This window comes from Hordeum vulgare, chromosome 4H, assembly GCF_904849725.1.
Source record: "Hordeum vulgare subsp. vulgare chromosome 4H, MorexV3_pseudomolecules_assembly, whole genome shotgun sequence".
NCBI classification, from domain to species: Eukaryota; Viridiplantae; Streptophyta; class Magnoliopsida; order Poales; family Poaceae; genus Hordeum; species Hordeum vulgare.
Window position 1 is genome coordinate 442,832,388 of NC_058521.1, and position 17,785 is coordinate 442,850,172.

The 17,785-nt window shown below is 49.1% G+C and overlaps 1 protein-coding gene across 1 annotated transcript; it reads right to left on the reverse strand.

Annotated features, from left to right (window-relative positions):
- Positions 1–13,138: 13,138 nt before the first annotated feature.
- On the reverse strand, positions 13,139–16,282 carry LOC123446579 (probable leucine-rich repeat receptor-like protein kinase IMK3). Its single transcript, XM_045123156.1, has 2 exons — positions 14,232–16,282; positions 13,139–14,128 (listed from the first exon to the last, which is right to left on the reverse strand). Exons 1-2 carry the CDS (start codon positions 16,000–16,002, stop codon positions 13,455–13,457), a joined length of 2,445 nt encoding a protein of 814 aa, XP_044979091.1. The 5' UTR covers positions 16,003–16,282; the 3' UTR covers positions 13,139–13,454.
- Between the last annotated feature and the right edge of the window lie 1,503 nt (positions 16,283–17,785).

Genomic DNA, 17,785 nt, shown 5'->3' on the forward strand with positions numbered 1-17,785 from the left:
CTCCCCCTATGTCCATGCCTACATCTAGACCAAGATGAAATGTAAAGTGAGGTGCAACATGCCTAATTTCAATCCACATTACTTGAATCAATGATATTTAGCTCATGCCTTAACTCCCGGAACCTTGCTTCATCTAGTGGCTTGGTGAAAATATCTGCAAGTTGCTCTTCAGTGTGGATGAAGTGAACCTCAATATCACCTAGCTTGATATGTTCACCGATGAAGTGATGACGAATATCAATATGTTTGGTTTTGCTATGTTGCACTGGGTTGAGGGAAATCTTGATGGCGCTTTGATTGTCACATAGAAGAGGCACTTTGTCACAAGTGACACCATAATCCTTTAAAGTTTGCCTCATCCATAGCAATTGTGCACAACAACTTGCAGCTGCCACATACTCAGCTTCGGTGGATGATAAGGAGACACAGTTCTGCTTCTTTGAAGACCAACTTACCAAAGAGCGACCAAGGAATTGGCACCCTCCAGATGTTGACTTCCTCTCCACACAATCTCCAGCCCAATCTGAGTCAGAATAGCCAACTAGATTGAAGTTTGCTCCTTTGGGATACCAGAGGCCAAAGTTTGGGGTATGAGCCAAATATCGAAAGATTCGTTTGACGGCCATGTAATGACTTTCTTTTGGTGCGGATTGAAACCGTGCACATATCCCTACACTCAACATAATATCCGGTCTAGATGCACAGAGGTAAAGGAGGGATCCAATCATGGAGCGGTATACCTTTTGATCCACTGCTTTACCATTGGGATCACTGTCAAGCTTGCATCTGGTTGGCATGGGGAACTTGACCGGTTTGACATCTTCGAGCTCGAACCGTTTGAGCATGTCTTGAGTGTACTTGGCTTGTTTGATGAATGTCCCTTCTAGACCTTGTTTAATCTCGAACCCGAGGAAAAACTTCAACTCTCCCATCATGGACATCTCAAACTTCTCGGTCATTAGCGCAGCAAATTCTTCATTGAAAGAAATGTTAGGAGAGCCAAAGATAATATCATCAACATATAGTTGGCATATGAACAAATCCCCTTTAACCCTCTTAGTAAAAAGAGTGGGATCAATCTTCCCAATTTCAAACCCACGATCTTGTAACAACTTAGTAAGGTACTCATACCACGCGCGTGGGGCTTGTTTAAGGCCATAGAGTGCCTTATTGAGTTTGTACACATGATTGGGAGCTTGGGATGTTCGAATCCCGGGGGTTGTTTGACATATACCAACTCATTCAAAGGACCATTAAGAAATGCACTTTTCACATCCATTTGCTGTAATTTGAAGTTATGATGAGAAGCAAATGCAAGTAACATGCGAATAGATTCTAGACGAGCAACAGGCGCAAAGGTTTCACCGTAGTCGATACCCTCGACTTGGGAGTAGCCTTGAGCCACCAATCTTGCCTTGTTTAAAATCACAATTCCATTTGCATCTTGCTTGTTCTTAAATATCCATTTGGTCCCAATGACATTATGTTCCTTCGTTGGTCGAGGCACTAAATCCCAGACTTGGTTGCGCTCGAAGTTGTTAAGTTCTTCGTGCATGGCCATAAGCCAATCCTCATCATCGAGCGCTTCCTGTACCTGTTGAGGTTCACAATACGAGACAAACGCGTGATGCTCACAATAATTCCAAAGCTGTTTACGGGTAGATACTCCCCTTTTTAAACTACCAAGAACATTCTTCATAAGATGTGACTTGGCTCTCAGCTTGTTCGCATTCTTGGCTGCTCGACGCTCCAAGAGTTCTTCATTAGATAACGAAGGAGCATCGACTTGTATCTTTTGTTTTCCCTTGCGTCTTGAGCCGGTTGTTGGAGCTCCAGACGGGAATTGTGAGACAGTCTCCTGATCATCTTGTCCTTCGACTTGAGCAGGTTCACTAGTTTGATCTTGTATTAGTGGTTGCTCTTGATCTTGATCTTGTGCTGGTTCAGGGTCTTGTAGTAGTGCTTGAATATCATGGGGCATATCACCATTGTTAGGCAATTGATCTTGACCATGAGCTTGATCAACTTGTTGAGAGTCTTCTCTTTGTTCATCGGAAGCGTGTGGGGCTTGTGGGGGTGATGGCTCCACTTGAGTAGAGCATTGTCCTTCTCCTTCGGCCACAAGGGGTTCCTCAATGGGGAGTATTTGACCAATCCCCATTCTTCTTATGGCTTCGGGAGGAATTTCATCACCTATATCACAAAGACCACTTTGCTCCACTTGGGAGCCATTATTTTCGTCAAACTCTACGTTACACGTCTCCTCAATTAGTCCGGTGGACTTGTTGAGGACACGGTAAGCATGAGAGTTTGTAGCATAACCAACAAAGATACCCTCATGTGCTCTAGAATCAAATTTAGCTAACCGAGCTCCCTTTTTAAGAATGAAACACTTACAACCGAATACCCGGAAGTACTTGAGATTGGGTTTGTTTCCAGTTAGAATCTCATACGGAGTCTTGTTCAAGCCTTTGCGGATGTAGAGCCGATTGGACGCATGACATGCTGTGTTGATGGCCTCTGCCCAGAAGTTGTATGGAGATTTGAATTCTGCCATCATTGTTCTTGCAGCGTCTATCAAGGTCCGGTTCTTCCTTTCTGCCACGCCGTTTTGCTGAGGGGTATATGGTGTAGAATATTGGTGATTTATTCCCTCATCACCTAGAAACTCATCTAGGGTGTAGTTCTTGAACTCGGTGCCGTTGTCACTCCTAATCATCAAGATCTTTGCTTCATGTTGACGTTGCGCTTCATTAGCAAAGTTGATGACCGTTTGTTGAGTTTCACTCTTCCTTTTGAAGAAATATACCCAGGTATATCTTGAGTAGTCGTCAACAATCACTAAGCAATATTTTCTGCCTCCAAGACTATCAAATGTTGGAGGACCAAACAGATCCATATGGAGAAGTTCCAATGGCCTCTTAGTGTAGATAAGAGTCATTGGACGATGAGCAGTTTCATGAATCTTTCCTTCAATGCAAGCACTGCAAACACGATCTTTAGCAAAGCTCACATTTGTTAGTCCACGAACATGGTCCCCTGTCAGTAGACTTTGCAAAGATCTCATATTGACATGAGCTAAACGGCGATGCCAAAGCCAGCCCACGTCAACTTTAGCCATTAAACATGTCGCAGTCTTAGTGGGTCGCTTCGAGAAGTTCACCACATAGAGACCATTTTCGACATGTCCAACATAGGCTACTTTAAGAGTCTTGCTCCTTAGGAGGACCACAGTGTCGATATTAAAGAATGTGGAAAAACCCATGATTGCAAGTTGACGAACCGAAAGTAAATTGTAGGCAAGTGACTCAACAAGCATGACCTTCTCAATAGATAAATCTTGAGAGACGACCACCTTACCAAATCCCAATACCTTTGACGAGGATGCATCGGTGAATTGGACATGGGTGGGCATAGATGGAGAAGGATGCACATCCACCACTAAGTTCTTGCTTCCGGTCATATGATTTGTTGCTCCACTATCGAGCAACCATGACACCGCACCGGAAGCAAACTCCTGCAATAGATCAAGGCTTGGTTTTAGGTACCCATTTTTTAATGGGTCCTTTCATGTTAGAGACAAGGGTCTTAGGAACCCAGATAGCCCATTCAATATATTCATCGTAGGAACCAACAAATCTGGCATAAACATGCCCATCACTAGCACAACATAACACATAAGAGGAATTGAGTTTGCCGGCTGTGTTAGTAGGAGCGGTTTTGCCCTTCTTGGGGTTCCCATAGTCCACCTTGTTCCTGTTCACCTTCTGAGTCCCCTCACCCTCTTTGACAAAGATGTCCATGAGGGTGAGAGATAGTTTGTCCTTGTTCTTCCTTTTACCTTTTGACTTGGAGGTAAGTCCAAGTCCTTCCTTTCCTACAACACCCTTTTGAGTGCTCAAAAGATCGTTCAGACTCTTGTCACCTTGTCTGCATGCCACAAGGCCCTTCTCAAGTTTCTCCTTTAACTTGGCATTTTCCTCCACAAGATGAACATGCTCACAACAAGGGTTAGTTGCACAAGTATTATAAATTAACACAAAGGGAGGACAAGTAGAGATCTCCTTGGTAAGCTTTGCTTGGAGTTGATCATGAGACTCTTTCAGAGAGAAATGAACACCTTTCAAGGCTTTGTGGGCCTTGTCAAGTATGTCAAACTCTTCCTTGAGTCTGTCACGGCCAACTTCAAGAGCATACTTTTCATATTTAAGCATGCGAGTAAGAACAACATCATGATCTAGTTTCTTTTGCATTTTAGCACAGTCATCGTTATATGACTCCTCAAGAGCCAAACGAAGAGTGCGCTCTTCTTCTAGAGCACTAGATAATTCGGCAATTTCATCGGTGACTATGCCGATGAAATTGCCGAATTATCTAGTGCTCTAGAAGAAGAGCGCACTCTTCGTTTGGCTCTTGAGGAGTCAAGTTTCGTCGCGATCGGAGTCCGTCTGGTACCCGAACGGTCGACCGTAGCGGCACTGTATTCGGTCTACTATCGGACATTTGTCGGTGTTTCAAATCGTGTTGTCGCGCTGCCCGTTTTCCCTCCCATCTCCGCCTAGCCTCTCTACACAATGCACCAACCTGCTCGCAGCCCAGTCCGAAAACCTCCCGGTACCCGGAACACACGGTCATAACCGTTAGGTCCGGATCAACCCCGTTTTACCGCAAACCGTCTTCGGCTTGTCCAGTGGACTTCCTAACCTATTTATCTCGACCACCCAATCTAAATTGGAGGGTCGAGATGCCTCTAAAGCTAATCCACTTGCTATATATAGGTCCATCCAGTCCAATCAGTCCAAAACCTAGGGATCCTCCCTCCGTTTCTGTGCCGCGCCGCCACCCTGCCCAAACTTCCACGTGCATCAGGCTAACCACAGCCGCGTCAGATCTCCCTTCGATCCCCAAGCCTTGTCCCCGCGCCGGCCTCCCATGTCTCGATCCAAAGGGTCAGAAGCAGCAAGAGGAGATGTTCCCGTGCTCGAGCCCCGCGCCATCTTCTTCTCCCTCTTCCTCTCTCTTTTCTCTCCCTGACCGGCCTCTCTCTCTTCCTCCCGCAGGTGCGAGGAGCCGCCATGGTGAGCTCGTCGGTGCTCTCAAGACCGACCACCGCAGCTCGTCACGCCATCTTGCTCCGCCGCCTCAGCCCCAGTCTAGCCCGTCGCATGTGCGCCCGTCAGAGCCGCCGTCGCCCGCGCGCTGCCGTGCCGCCGTGGAGCTCGACGCCAGGGTTCCCTGTCCAACAGAGCCGTAAGGCCGTTGCTCCCTTCTCTCCCTGTTCCCCCATCCCTTTTCTCATCTCTCCCTCTGCTCTTTTCTTCTGCCAGGAGCAAAACGGGAGACCGCCGCCGCCTCCCTAGATCACGAGAGCTGCGCTCCACGCCTACAGCCTCGGGAACGGGCCCCCCTCGTCCGGATCTGCCCGGCCCGCTGGCGAAGATCCCCGTCGGTGCCGCTCCTGCAGTCTCTGACGAGCTGAACCCCCTGCATCGCACCCAACTGCTGCAGGTTGTGCCTTTTCTACTGATGGTAGATCCATCCGAAGGTGTACTTCATAGCATGCAAGGTTGCATTTTCAGCACATAGTTTAGTTAGTCCTTCTGGTTAGCTCACGACGCCCGCACCAGCAGGTGGTGGGTTCAAATCCCCGTCGCTGCATGTTCTTGTTTATGCATTTATTTTTGTCTCGAGGATGACCTCCTTCATCTATTTCAGCTGCTGTCAAGCCGCTGTTAATTCGCAAACCAGTAGCTCGCCCAACTGGACAATGCGCTCGCCGACCTCTAGTAGGTTCTGGGTTCGAGTATGAGGAGCATCATATATTTTTTTGGCTTTTATTTTTCTTTCTTTAGCTGATAGGCGGGGCACCTTTGTCATTCATAGGCACGTCCACTCCTGGGCCGCTGCAAGCTGTAGCAATTCGGCCCATGTTCATTTTTTCCCTCCTGCGAATTTGCTAGCTTGCAGAAAATAGCAGGTTTTAAAGAAACGGCTGCAACTTTTAAACCGTGCATCGGATCAGAGTGATTAAATTTTGTAGTTTGACTAGAATTTCGCGTAGGTTATTATTTTCCAACTCTCATGCATAATTAGAACTGTTTACTGTGTTGTTTGCATCGGTTTGCATGTCAACGTGTTGAAAACGGTTTAGGTCGTAACTATTTGTCCGTAGCTCCGTTGGAGATGTGCCATATAGGTAGATGGACCAGAACGACGAGTAGAATCATTTGAACCACTTTGTTTTGCCGTTTAACAAATCAAAAATGTGATTAGGACAAATCTGGACAGAATTAAGATTTAACACGTGGGGTCATTTCGGAGATGCTATATGACGTTTCCGGTCTCATTTAAAATGTCTAGCTAGGTAGATTAATTTGTGCTTCACCCTCATGCCATGTTTAATAACATTTAATATAGCCGTGTACCTGAACGGGAGCGAACTAAATAATTAGACGTGGAGTTTTGTCAATATGCAACTCGTTGCATATCGAGCTTCACTTAATGTGTAGTGTTTGGTTGTTGTGTTTGTCATGCTTTGCATTACCGTTCATGCATCATATGTGTTGTGCCGTGTGGTGTATATCATGTGTTGATGCTTGTTTCCGTTTCCCTCCGTCTCGATAGAGTTCCGCAAGCGTGTCGGATGTGATAGACTAAATCGGTTCGTCTGGTTCACGGAGTCATTCTTCTCCCAAGCGGGATCTCAGGCAAGATGACCATTTCCCCAGATACCATTACTATCATTGCCATGCTAGTTTATCGCTTCTATCGATTATGTCTCGTTGCCTACCACATGTTAAATATCAGCCTCTCAACAATGCCATGAAAACCTTCAACCTGTTCAACCTAGCAAACCACTGATTGGCTATGATACCGCTTGCTTAACCCCGTGTTAGCGTTGCTAGTTGCAGGTGTAGTTGCTTCCATGTGAAAGCATGGGTTCCTTGTTATATCACCATATTAAATGCTATTTAATTTAATGCACCTATATACTTGGTAAAAGGTGGAAGGCTCGGCCTTTCTAGCCTGGTGTTTTGTTCCACCTTTTCCCCCTTAGTTTCGGCTACCGGTGTTATGTTCCATAATTGAGCGCTCCTAACACGATCGGGGTTGTTATGGGGACCCCCTTGATAATTCGTTTTAGATTAAAGCTGGTCTGGCAAGGCCCAACTTTGGTACTACATTTGCCTAATCACCTAATAAAATTGCATAGGGACTTTCCGGACCCCGAGGATAATTTAATCAACCCCCGGGCCAGTGCTCCTCATGAGTGTTGGTCCAAATTGGCAGACTACGGGGCCACCGCGGGGCAACCCGAGGTTTGGTTTCTCCTAGTATGACCCATCCGTCGTGTCCTGAGAACGAGATACGCGGCTCCTATCGGGATCGTCGACACGTCGGGCGGCCTTGCTGGATTAGTTTTACCTTTGATGAAATATCTTGTGCATCGGGATTCTGGTGATGCTTTGGGTAATCTCAGAGTTGAGGTTTTCCATTAGGGAATCCGACGAGATCGCGAGCTTCGTGATTGAGGATTTGTATGCGGCTTCTGGTAATTTGTGATGGACTAGTTGGAGCACCCCTGCAGGGTTAAATATTTTCGGAAAGCCGTGCCCGCGGTTATGTGGCAATGTGGAAAATTTGTTTAACACTGGTTCTAGATAACTTGAAGTTAACTTAATTAAAAACTTGCCAACTGTGTGCGTAACCGTGACTGTCTCTTTCGTGAGTTCCTTCTCCGATCGAGGACACGGTGGGGTTATGTCTGACATAGGTAGGTGTTCAGGATCATTCATTTGATTATCAGTAGTTCACGTCCGATGTGCGTAAATCTTCCCCCTCTTATTTCTTGTACTCGTAAGTCTAGCCACCAAATATATGCTTAGCCGCTAATGCAACCTCACCACTTACCATGCCTTACCCATTAAGCTTTGCTAGTCTTGATACCTTTGGAAATGAGATTGCTGAGTCCCCTCTGGCTCACAGATTACTACAACACCAGTTGCAGGTACAGGTAAAGGTTACTTGTCGCGAGCGCTTGATTGTTCATTTGGAGTTGCTTCTTCTTCTTCTTCATCGATCTAGGATGGGTTCCAGGCCGGCAACCTGGGATAGCAAGGATGGACGTCGTTCTTCTTTTGTCGTTTGTTTTCGTCCGTAGTCGGACCCTGCTCTTACTCTTGATGATTATATAATGTACTGATGTGACTCTGATGTAGCTTGTGGCGAGTGTAAGCCAACTCTATATATATATCTTCTTTTCAGTACATGTACTTGTAACGATATCCATTCTTGCGACACGACGAGATGCGCTTCTATCCCTGACGAGGCCCTCGTGCCAAATTGAGGATAGGGTCGCATCTTGGGCGTGACAATAATATAAAAGGATAACCAAATATATAATTCATAGCAATGTGTAATCTCATAATCCATCGGATCCCAACAAACCGAGCATAGCAATAGCAAGAGAATTACATAGATGCCTTGATCATGTAGGGCAGCTCACAAGGACTAACCATTGAAGCACAAGATTGGAGAGAAGACATCACATAGCTACTGGTCATGGACCCATGGTCCAAGGAGGACTACTCATGGCATGTCCGGGAAGCGTCCATGGCGGTGAAGAAGCTCCCGGAGGTCAATCCTCCTTCCGACAGGGTGCCAGGAAGAGGTCTCCTGACGCTCCCGATCTCGGAAGCGCTGCGGCGGCGGAACGATGGAGAAATTTGCGATTCTGGAAGTTGTGGAAGGGTTTTCTCTCGAAGGACTAAATATAGGCCGAAGGAGGGCACCGGAGGAGGTGGGACCCACCCAGGCGGCCTCCTGGCGCGGCGAGGGGTAGGCCGCGCCAGGTGGTCGCCTGGACGGTTCCTGGCCCCCCTCTGGCCCATCTTCAGTGATCTGGAAGCTTCCGTTACGCTGATTTTTTATATATTTTTCCTGAAATTTTTCGGGCTTCATAAAATTCTGTAAAAGCCCCTGCAAAATAGACATCAGCACACAAAAACTGACATTGGATGCACTGAGTTAGTAGGTTAGTCCAAATATGTGTAAAATGATATAAAAGTGTAGCAAAACATATAACAATGTCATCCAAAAGATCATGGAACAAGCAGAAATTATAGATACGTCTGGGACGTATCAAAAACCATATTTAAGATCTATGAGGTAGAGCACTTGAGGGAACCCAAGGATGAAGGCACTAAGAGACTCTTGAGTTTGAGCGAAAAAACAAGAATGTCCTGAGATACTTGGATTAACTAATTGCATGCAGTGGACATGGAAGAATTATCCTCCGAGATGGAAAGTGAGTACAAGGGTCATTCCAAAGATCCAATGATCATACTTGAGGCCGCTGCATCGGAGGATCTATGGATTTGGAATTCATACTTTGGAATGGCTAGCCCTCGTAATGATCTAAATGTGATGTCGAGATCACCACTGTTCGGAAGGCTTATTGCCAGAGATGATCCTACTTCTAACTATGTTATCAATGGCCGTCAATACATGATGGGTTACTGCCTTACGGGCGACGTCTATACTCCATGGGCCACATTTGTGAAGACAATTCTACCTCCTCAAGGCAACAATAGATCCCACTTTGCAGTTTGCACTCTCTCAAGAGTTAGCATAGAAGGATGTTGAGGGAGTTTTCGGTGTGCTTCAGAAGCGCTTTGCCATTACTCGTGGCCCTGCCAAGTATTGGAACCCACAAGTCTTATGAAAAATAATGGTGTGTTGCATCATCTTGCATAACACGGGCATTGAAGATGAGAGAGGCATGAGAGAGAACTTTTGATATATCACCAATGAGGATCCCGTTAAGCCGAACACAATGAAAACAAGATATGGAAATTCCTCATGGCGCATCGAAGCATCAAGAATTGAGAAGTTCATACGCAGCTCTAAGATGATCTTGTTGAGCATCAGTGGCTACTCCATAGCACATGATTATTGTGCTTTTATCATGTTCTTTACTTCATTTGGACCCTTCTATATGTTTGAATTTTTTTGTGGAAATTATATGTTTGAATTTGAAAACTTTAAATGTATAATGTTCATGAATTGTGTGAACGTTTATTATTAAGTTTGGATTTAATGTATGTGTAAATATGTAGTTGAAATGTAGCACGTAAACAAAAACTTAGAGTCGGTGAAATCATCTCTAGTGTATAAACTGCTTGAATCGAAGAATTGGCGAAGAAATTTTTTAGACAGTTAAGTTTTAAGGGTTCGGTTGTGAACCGTTTTTATTTATATTCCTAATATAAAGAGTTAAGATATAAGAGCAACTTCGACGGGGCGACCTAAACGGACACGAATTTTATCCGTTTTTCATTCGTTTGGGTCACCCGTCCGCCTAGCGGATATGGGGCGGACATGCACGAAGGGTGAATGCTCCCAACGTGCATACACAAAAGCGGACAAGCGCACAACAACATCACGGCGGGCACCTCCTCGCGCCGCCCATCCGCTCCACGTCGCACTACCCCTCCGCTTCCCGTCGCGTCGTCCCTCCGCTCGTCCTCGCCGGCGGTCACCTCCTCGTGCCGCCCCTCTCTTCCCTGTCGTGTCGCCCCTCTCCTCCCCGTCGCGCCCCTTCGCTCCTCGTAGTTGGTGGGCACCTCCTCGTGTCGCCCCTCTACTCTCCGTCGCGACGCCCCTTCACTCGTCCTCGCCGGTGATCACCTCCTCGTACCGCCCCTCTCCTTCATGTCACGTCGCCCTTCTCCTCCCCGTCGCGTCACCCCTCTCCTCCTCGTCATTGGCGGGCACCTCCTCGTGCCACCCCTCTGCTCCCCGTCGCCGACTGTGCACCTCCTCGCGTCCTCCGACCTCTTTCATGCCGACCCTCCTCCCCCTTACGCCGTCGCCGGATCTTGTCGGTGCCGAAGTCGGGGGATCGCTCCGCCGCGGGCTCCAGCTCCCCATGAGCTCCAGCACAAACGCCGGTTACTCCAGCGAGGGATGTGGCGGCCTGCGCCGATGGTCTCGCTGGTAAGCATCGCGGCGGCCTCGTCGGTGGCCTCTCTTCTTGTTGCGGCGGTTGTGGAGGTCAATGCCGAACTCGTGAGGAGTCACTAAGACATGGGACCAGGGTGGACACGAGCGGACGACAACGATCGATGGGAGCGGAGTCGTACCCATTTGTTCTCATATTTGGGTCAAGTTTGGGTAAGGGAGGACAATAAACCGACAGCAGGCGGACATGCGTGTGCGTTTCCGTCGTTCTGTTGGACCAAGTTTTGTGTTCGGATGATTCAAACGGACAAAATGGGTCGCTGTGTTGGAGTTGCTCTAATGGACGTTTGAGTGGGCTAAATTACAACAGATCGGATGCTCTAAGTCAACTACTAGTAGTTATCTAGTGCCAGTTTCACCCGACTCATCTACCGTTCGGAAACATGGATCGGAACACATTTCCAGTAAAAGAATCAAAAACATGTTCGGTACATCACAAAGCCGATTGGACTGGGCTTGAATTCAAGGCTTCAGAAACTGAAAGAGACTGGAAAACGAAACCAAAGAAAGTGCGTCGCTTCAGACACCAGTTCAGCTGGAAAGCGCACAACAACTTGACTCTGGTAGTACAGACCTGCAAAGTAGACGGATCACTTTGAGTTCGAGGTGGAGAAACTCTCAACGCCGGAGCCGCGCTGCAGCCTGCAGGAGCTGGTATAGGCTGTTTGACAAAGCGAGGTCAAATGGGATGGCCCTCTTTTCCCCACTCCAACCCAGCGATTCCCTCAAATTTCAGCGATTAGGTGGCCAGGAGGCGACGCAGGCGCGTTGTGATTAGTTAGGGTCTTCAGCAGCTTACGTACTATTTTCTCGCTGGTAACCATAAACTAATCGTGCTTTTTTCAGAAAGGATTAACTAATCTATCGCCTGTCTCATCGCCGCACCGGAGAAGAAAAACGTACTGTGTTCGTTAGAGCAAGTCCAGCTAAAAGTGTCCTGGGCAATCCTATCAGTGAGATCCTTAATTTACACTGAGCTATCAAGGACTCGAATGCTTATTTACTCTGTCTGATTTTTACAGTAATAAACAAACTGCCAATTGACCGGGTATTTTCTTTTCTTACTTTGATTTTCAGTAGGCAAGCACTACACTTCAACTTCAGATAGGTTCTGCTCTTTGACAAAAGATTATGGTAGCAAGCGATTTGTAAGCATTGAACATGTGACAGTGATACGACTCACCTTGACTAGCAGTTGAGACAGAAGAATGGAGCAAATCAACAGATATGCAGGTATGATTCAGACCTAATCCAAGGAGTAAAAGGTGACAGAGACTGTACCCTTGGGGGTTTGATTCACGGTACCGACTAACCAAAATGGGTTAACGCCGTCTTGCTAATTCCTTGCCAAACCCAGCAGCAGCAGCCGCAGCCGCAGGGAACTGCAAGTTGGATGAGCCGAGAGTCCAACGGTCCAAGAGATTGGCGACAAAGCTACTAACTTTATATTAAAATTAGTATAAAGTAGAGTCACTTAATTTAGGATGGAGGGAATACGTCACTGCCCATACCAGCAAGAAACCTGCAGTTCAAAGTGGCAGAACGTAGGAAACTATCTGCCGTGACCCCGTCAAAGAATACAATCTGCCACTTACCAAACACGTTTTGCCGCCTTAGATTTTACTCCCTCCGTTACAAAATGCAAGACGTTTACAAAGAATTACTGCTGTAAACCTATGTATGTGTACCATTACTGTTTATGCCCTATGCAAAACCAAAAAACGTCTTAGTCTTACATTTTGGTACGGATGTAGTAGTACCTCTAACGTCCTCATTTGTGATTGCGAATCAGGCAGATGATAAACATTGTGTAACTTGGGTAGCAAGTGATGCAGAATCTTTTACCTGTCGTGCGTTCAGATTTGCACATGTAAGCCAACAACAAAGTGCTTCTATCACCAGGGCTTATTTTCTGATCCCGTAATGGAAACGGTACCAAGGCATATATTCCCTCCGTTCCTAAATATAAGTCTTTTAAGCGATTTCATTATGTACACTCTAAAGTATGTCTATATACATCGGTATGTAGTTCACTAGTGAAATCTCTACAAAGACTTATATTTAGGAACGGAGGAAGTACAATGTTACCTTGCTCTTCGTGACTAGAGCGCAACTGTTAAAAGAATCAAACCATATATTTCTTTCGAGGAGTCGAATGGCATCCCTTTCAGAGTTCAGACAAAGTACTGAAACACCAAATGTTCGTTGAAACATGTAAAAAGAGGCCAGCACTCACGAATCATCTTCTGATAACAAGGAGTGCTTCTGCCAGATACAAATGAATTTAGGAATGAAAGAATGACACGGGCACCAAAACTCTCTTGCCCTCTAAGAACTCTATATACAGACTGAAAAATAGACTCTGGAGTCTACTTATTAATAGTCTGAAGAAACTAAGAGCTGGGATTTTCTTTCAGTCTGCAAGAGGCTGACTACTCTGTGGTGGTGGATCTTGTATCATCGGTGATGGTAGTGGCGGTCGCAGTAGTATGGCTCGGCTCGCCGGTGAAGGACGAGGTGGCGGAGACCGCAATCGAGGGCCTGATCTGCTCGAGCTGCCGCAATACCTGCTGCGCCTCGGGCCGTGCCACGGGCGAAGGATCGACGCAATGCAATGCGAGTTTCAGCGTCTTCACGAGCTCCTCGCCGGTCTCCGAGCCCGTGGCCGCGTCCTTCATGAGCTCAAGGTCGAACACCTCGTTGGTCCACTCCTCCTCGACGACGGAGGCCACCCACTGCGGCAGGTCGAGCCCGTTGGTCGTGTCCCCTGGCGACTTGCCGGTGAGGAGCTCGAGCATGATCATGCCCAGGCTGTAGATGTCGGTCTTGGTGTTGGCCTTCTTCAGCTTGGAGAGCTCGGGCGCGCGGTAGCCAAGCGCACCCGCCGCGGCCACCACATTGTTGTTGGCCGCGGCGCTCATGAGACGCGGCAGGCCGCAGTCGGCGATCTTGGCGTCGTTGTCCTCGTCCAGGAGGATGTTGCTGCTCGTCAGGTTGCCGTGCACCATGCTTGCATCGGTGTGCAGGTGGTGCAGCCCCCGCGCCACGCCCACGGCGATGTTCATCCTCGTCGGCCAGCTCACTGGTGGGCTGTCAGGCGCGCGAGCTGCAGTGCAAGAACAGTGGGCATCGCAGAGTTGTGGTCAGAACACAGAATTAAACAAGCCAAAGCTAATGGAACAGTAAGAGCACCAAAGAAATGTGGTTACCATGGAGGAAAGAGGCCAGGTTGCCATTGTTCATGAAGTCGAACACGAGGAGCTTCTCGCCCTTAGGCCCATGGTAGTAGGCCCTGAGGGAGAGGAGGTTAGGGTGCCGGAGCTTGCCGAGCGCGTTCACCTCCACCTCGAACTCCTTGCTGCTCTTGGCGATCTTCTCCCGGAGCCGCTTCACCGCCACGTAGCTGCCGTCCTCCATGGTCGCCTTGTACACTGTTCCATACGTGCTCTTCCCCAGGATCTCCGCGGTGGCGCAAAGCAGGTCATCCGCTGTGAACGAGAGGGGGCCGTCGAAGTGGACTAGCTTGCCACCGCCGTCCCCGCCGGCGTCACTTCCCTTGCCAGCGAGCGTGCCAGGCTTGCCGGCATCCTTGGTTGTGGCGCCCTTGGTGCCCTGCTGGGACGACGCGCTGTCCTTCTTATCTTTCCTCCAGAAAATGAAGACGCAGCAGAAGAGGAGACCGAAGAGCAAGCAGATGCCTCCGACTGCAATGATGAGCTCCTTTCTGTTGAGCCGCCGGGTCGGCCGCTGTGACAAAGGGAGCGGTGGAGACGCCATGGTCGCCGGAGAAGAAGCGGAGGTGCAGATATCGGAGCCATTGAACCCACAGAGCTCAAGGTTTCCTAGGAAGGAGCTGGAATTGAACCTGTTGGAAAGAACCACAGGCACAGGGCCTGAGAGGTTGTTGTAAGACACATTGAAAGAGTTGAGATTGGCAAGGCTGCTCAGGGACTCTGGAATCCCTCCCGTGAGGTTGTTCTCAGATACGTCGAGCAAGGACAGCCTTGAGAGGTTCCCGGTCGCCGCCGGAATTTCCCCGTCAAGAACATTTCTCCTCAGGGACAGCTCGGTTAGGTTCTTGAGCCCGTCAATGGCATCAGGAATGTGACCTCCAATGCCATTGCCATCCAGCTTGATCTGTACTAACGAGGTAACGTTGCAGAGTGAGACAGGGAGGCTACCACCTAACAGATTGTCAGAAAGGTCCAGATATTGGAGCCTTGAGAGGTTCCCAATTCCATCGGGGATGCTCCCACTGATCAAATTGTGGCTTAGAGACAGGTCACGGAGCATCCGGAGATTGCCAATGGTGGATGGCATCTCGCCGCTGAGATTGTTATTGTTGAGGCTAAAGGATTCAAGGAAACGGAGAGAAGTGAGACTGGCCGGCACAGCACCAGAGAGGTTGTTGTACGCGAGGCTGAGCCTATAGAGCCTGGTTGCATTGGCGAGAGAGGAAGGGATGGTCCCCGAGAGCGAGTTGCCGCTGAGGTCGAGCGTCTGGAGGAACGCGCACCCGCCGAGCGTCGGCGGCACGGCTCCGGCGAACCGGTTGTTGAAGAGGTAGAGGCCACGGAGGTCGCGCAGGAATCCGATGGCGGCCGGCACCTGGCCGCCGAGCGCGTTGTCGTGGAAGCTGAGCTTGCGCAGCGCGGTGAGCTGGCCGACCTTGTCGGAGAGCGCGCCGGCGAGGCCCTTGAACGGCAGCTGCAGCGCGACGACCTTGCCGCGCGCGCACTTGACGCCGGCCCACTCCCCGGAGCAGGCGCCGAGGCCCGTGCCGTTCCACCCGCTCAGGAACCCCCGCGGGTCGACCAGCGCCTGCCGGATGGCCTGCAGCCCCTGCAGGTCCGCCTGCGCGATCACCACGCCGTCGGACGCCTGGCCGCGAGCCGGCGACGCCGAGTGCAGCAGGAGGACCAGCAGTGACAGCGCGAGCGTGACACCACTATTGCTCCTCCACACACCCATTGGTGCCATACTACGTAACGGCTAGCCAAGCTCTACCGCTACCACCGCTAGCTCCAGGATCTAAACCCAATGCGACGCGTGATGCAATGCAATTGCGATGTATGTATCCTCGTACCTAGCTCGCTAGCTAGCTAGGCGCTGTTTTTGACGAGCTCTTGGTGGGTTTCTGCTGTGGGAAAAGCAATAGTGCTGGAGTCTATATATGCAAAGCGGCGGCCGGTGAGAGGAAAAAAGGAGAGGAGGGAATATAATTAACCGAAGGGATTCAACCATCCCAGATGCGATGCGTCTAACCAACGGCTAGCTCGTCATGCTCCTGCGACCAAGAGTAGTAATTTAAAACAGCTCGTACTCCTACGGCTACGTTGAAGGGCAGACCGGCGCTACGGTGCAGGGCCGGAAAGAATCCAATCTTTATCCCATTCAGTGCAGCAGCAGGGCCCGCCGTACGTCCTGCCTGCGACGCCAACGGCTATCTCTTCCGGTCTTCACTCCCCGCCCCCGGCAGCAGCAGCGATCACGTGCGCCGGGGGTTTTAATACTCGCGCCATCGTGAGCAGCGAGTGAATTTATTGGCAGTAAAGAGCGAGGGATTTGGGAGGGGCAGACAGCCGCATCTGCGAACGGGGAAGGGGCACTCGGGGTGTCGGCCGGCGACGCGCCGCTGGACGTGGATCCCCACGGCCGTCATGGCCCGCCGCGTCAGCGGCTGCACGGGACGGCGGGGGCGGGGGCGGGAGCGGGAGACACCATCATTTTATTCATTTCGTGCCCGGGGAGATTTTGCTGGATCTTTGCGCCCAGGCTTTGTCAACTGCTGCTGGCGATGCACCAAGCCACATGCTGGACCATCATGTGGTACACTCGCTACTGGAGGAATGTGCGCAGCACGAGCACGGCTCAGGAGGAGGCCATGGCCGTGGGGTTGGTGCCCGGTGTCCCCATGGCCATCCTTCACTTCACTGTGTGCCTTTGACCCTGCCGGTGCTTTCCAACGGCCAGGTGCTGATACCTATGCATGCAACCGGCGGGTTCAAAAGATGTGTAGAAAGGGTGACTGAGAGCGGCACCTCACTGCAGTTGCAGTGCAGAGGGACTGGATCTGGCTCTGGGCAGAAACGGAAAAGGGAGAATGATAGGACAAGCAAGTCACATCCCCCTGTCCGATGGGAACGGAGGAGCTGGACGAGATTCGTTCTAATTCTAGTAGGACTAGGATGTTATTAGTCACCATCTATCTTCTGAAATGGCCATGGCCGTTAGCCACTATCACAGGTTTACTACTCCAAAGAATATCACAGCCTAGTGTTGGGCAAGCATGATTAACCAATGGCTACTAAGGCCCTGTTTCTTTTAAAAGTCCTAAGGCTTTTTTAGTCCCAACTAAAAAGTTCCTAGTCCCTACCCGTTTCTTTTCAGGGACTAAACAAGGACTAGATGTCATTAAATGACATGTAAAAAGATCATGTTACCCCTAGTAATGTATTAAAAGTTATTAAATGACATGCTAAAAGTAGAGGCATTATTGGAAAAAGTGTCAAAAAAAGTTTCAAAAAGTCCCTCCCATAGGTACTTCTTCATTTAGTCCCAAATACCACCTTTTAGTCCCTAAAAGTCCCTCCTGTTTCTTTCACGTGGGACTAAAAGGGACTTTTTTAGTCCCTACAGCAAAAAGTCCCTGTAAAGAAACACCCCCTAAAGTTCTTATTGTGCTCAGTAGCCTGACAGCTCCTGGGTCAAATGAGGAACTAACACGAATTACGAGTGATATGATCCATCCGAAGAAAAGGTA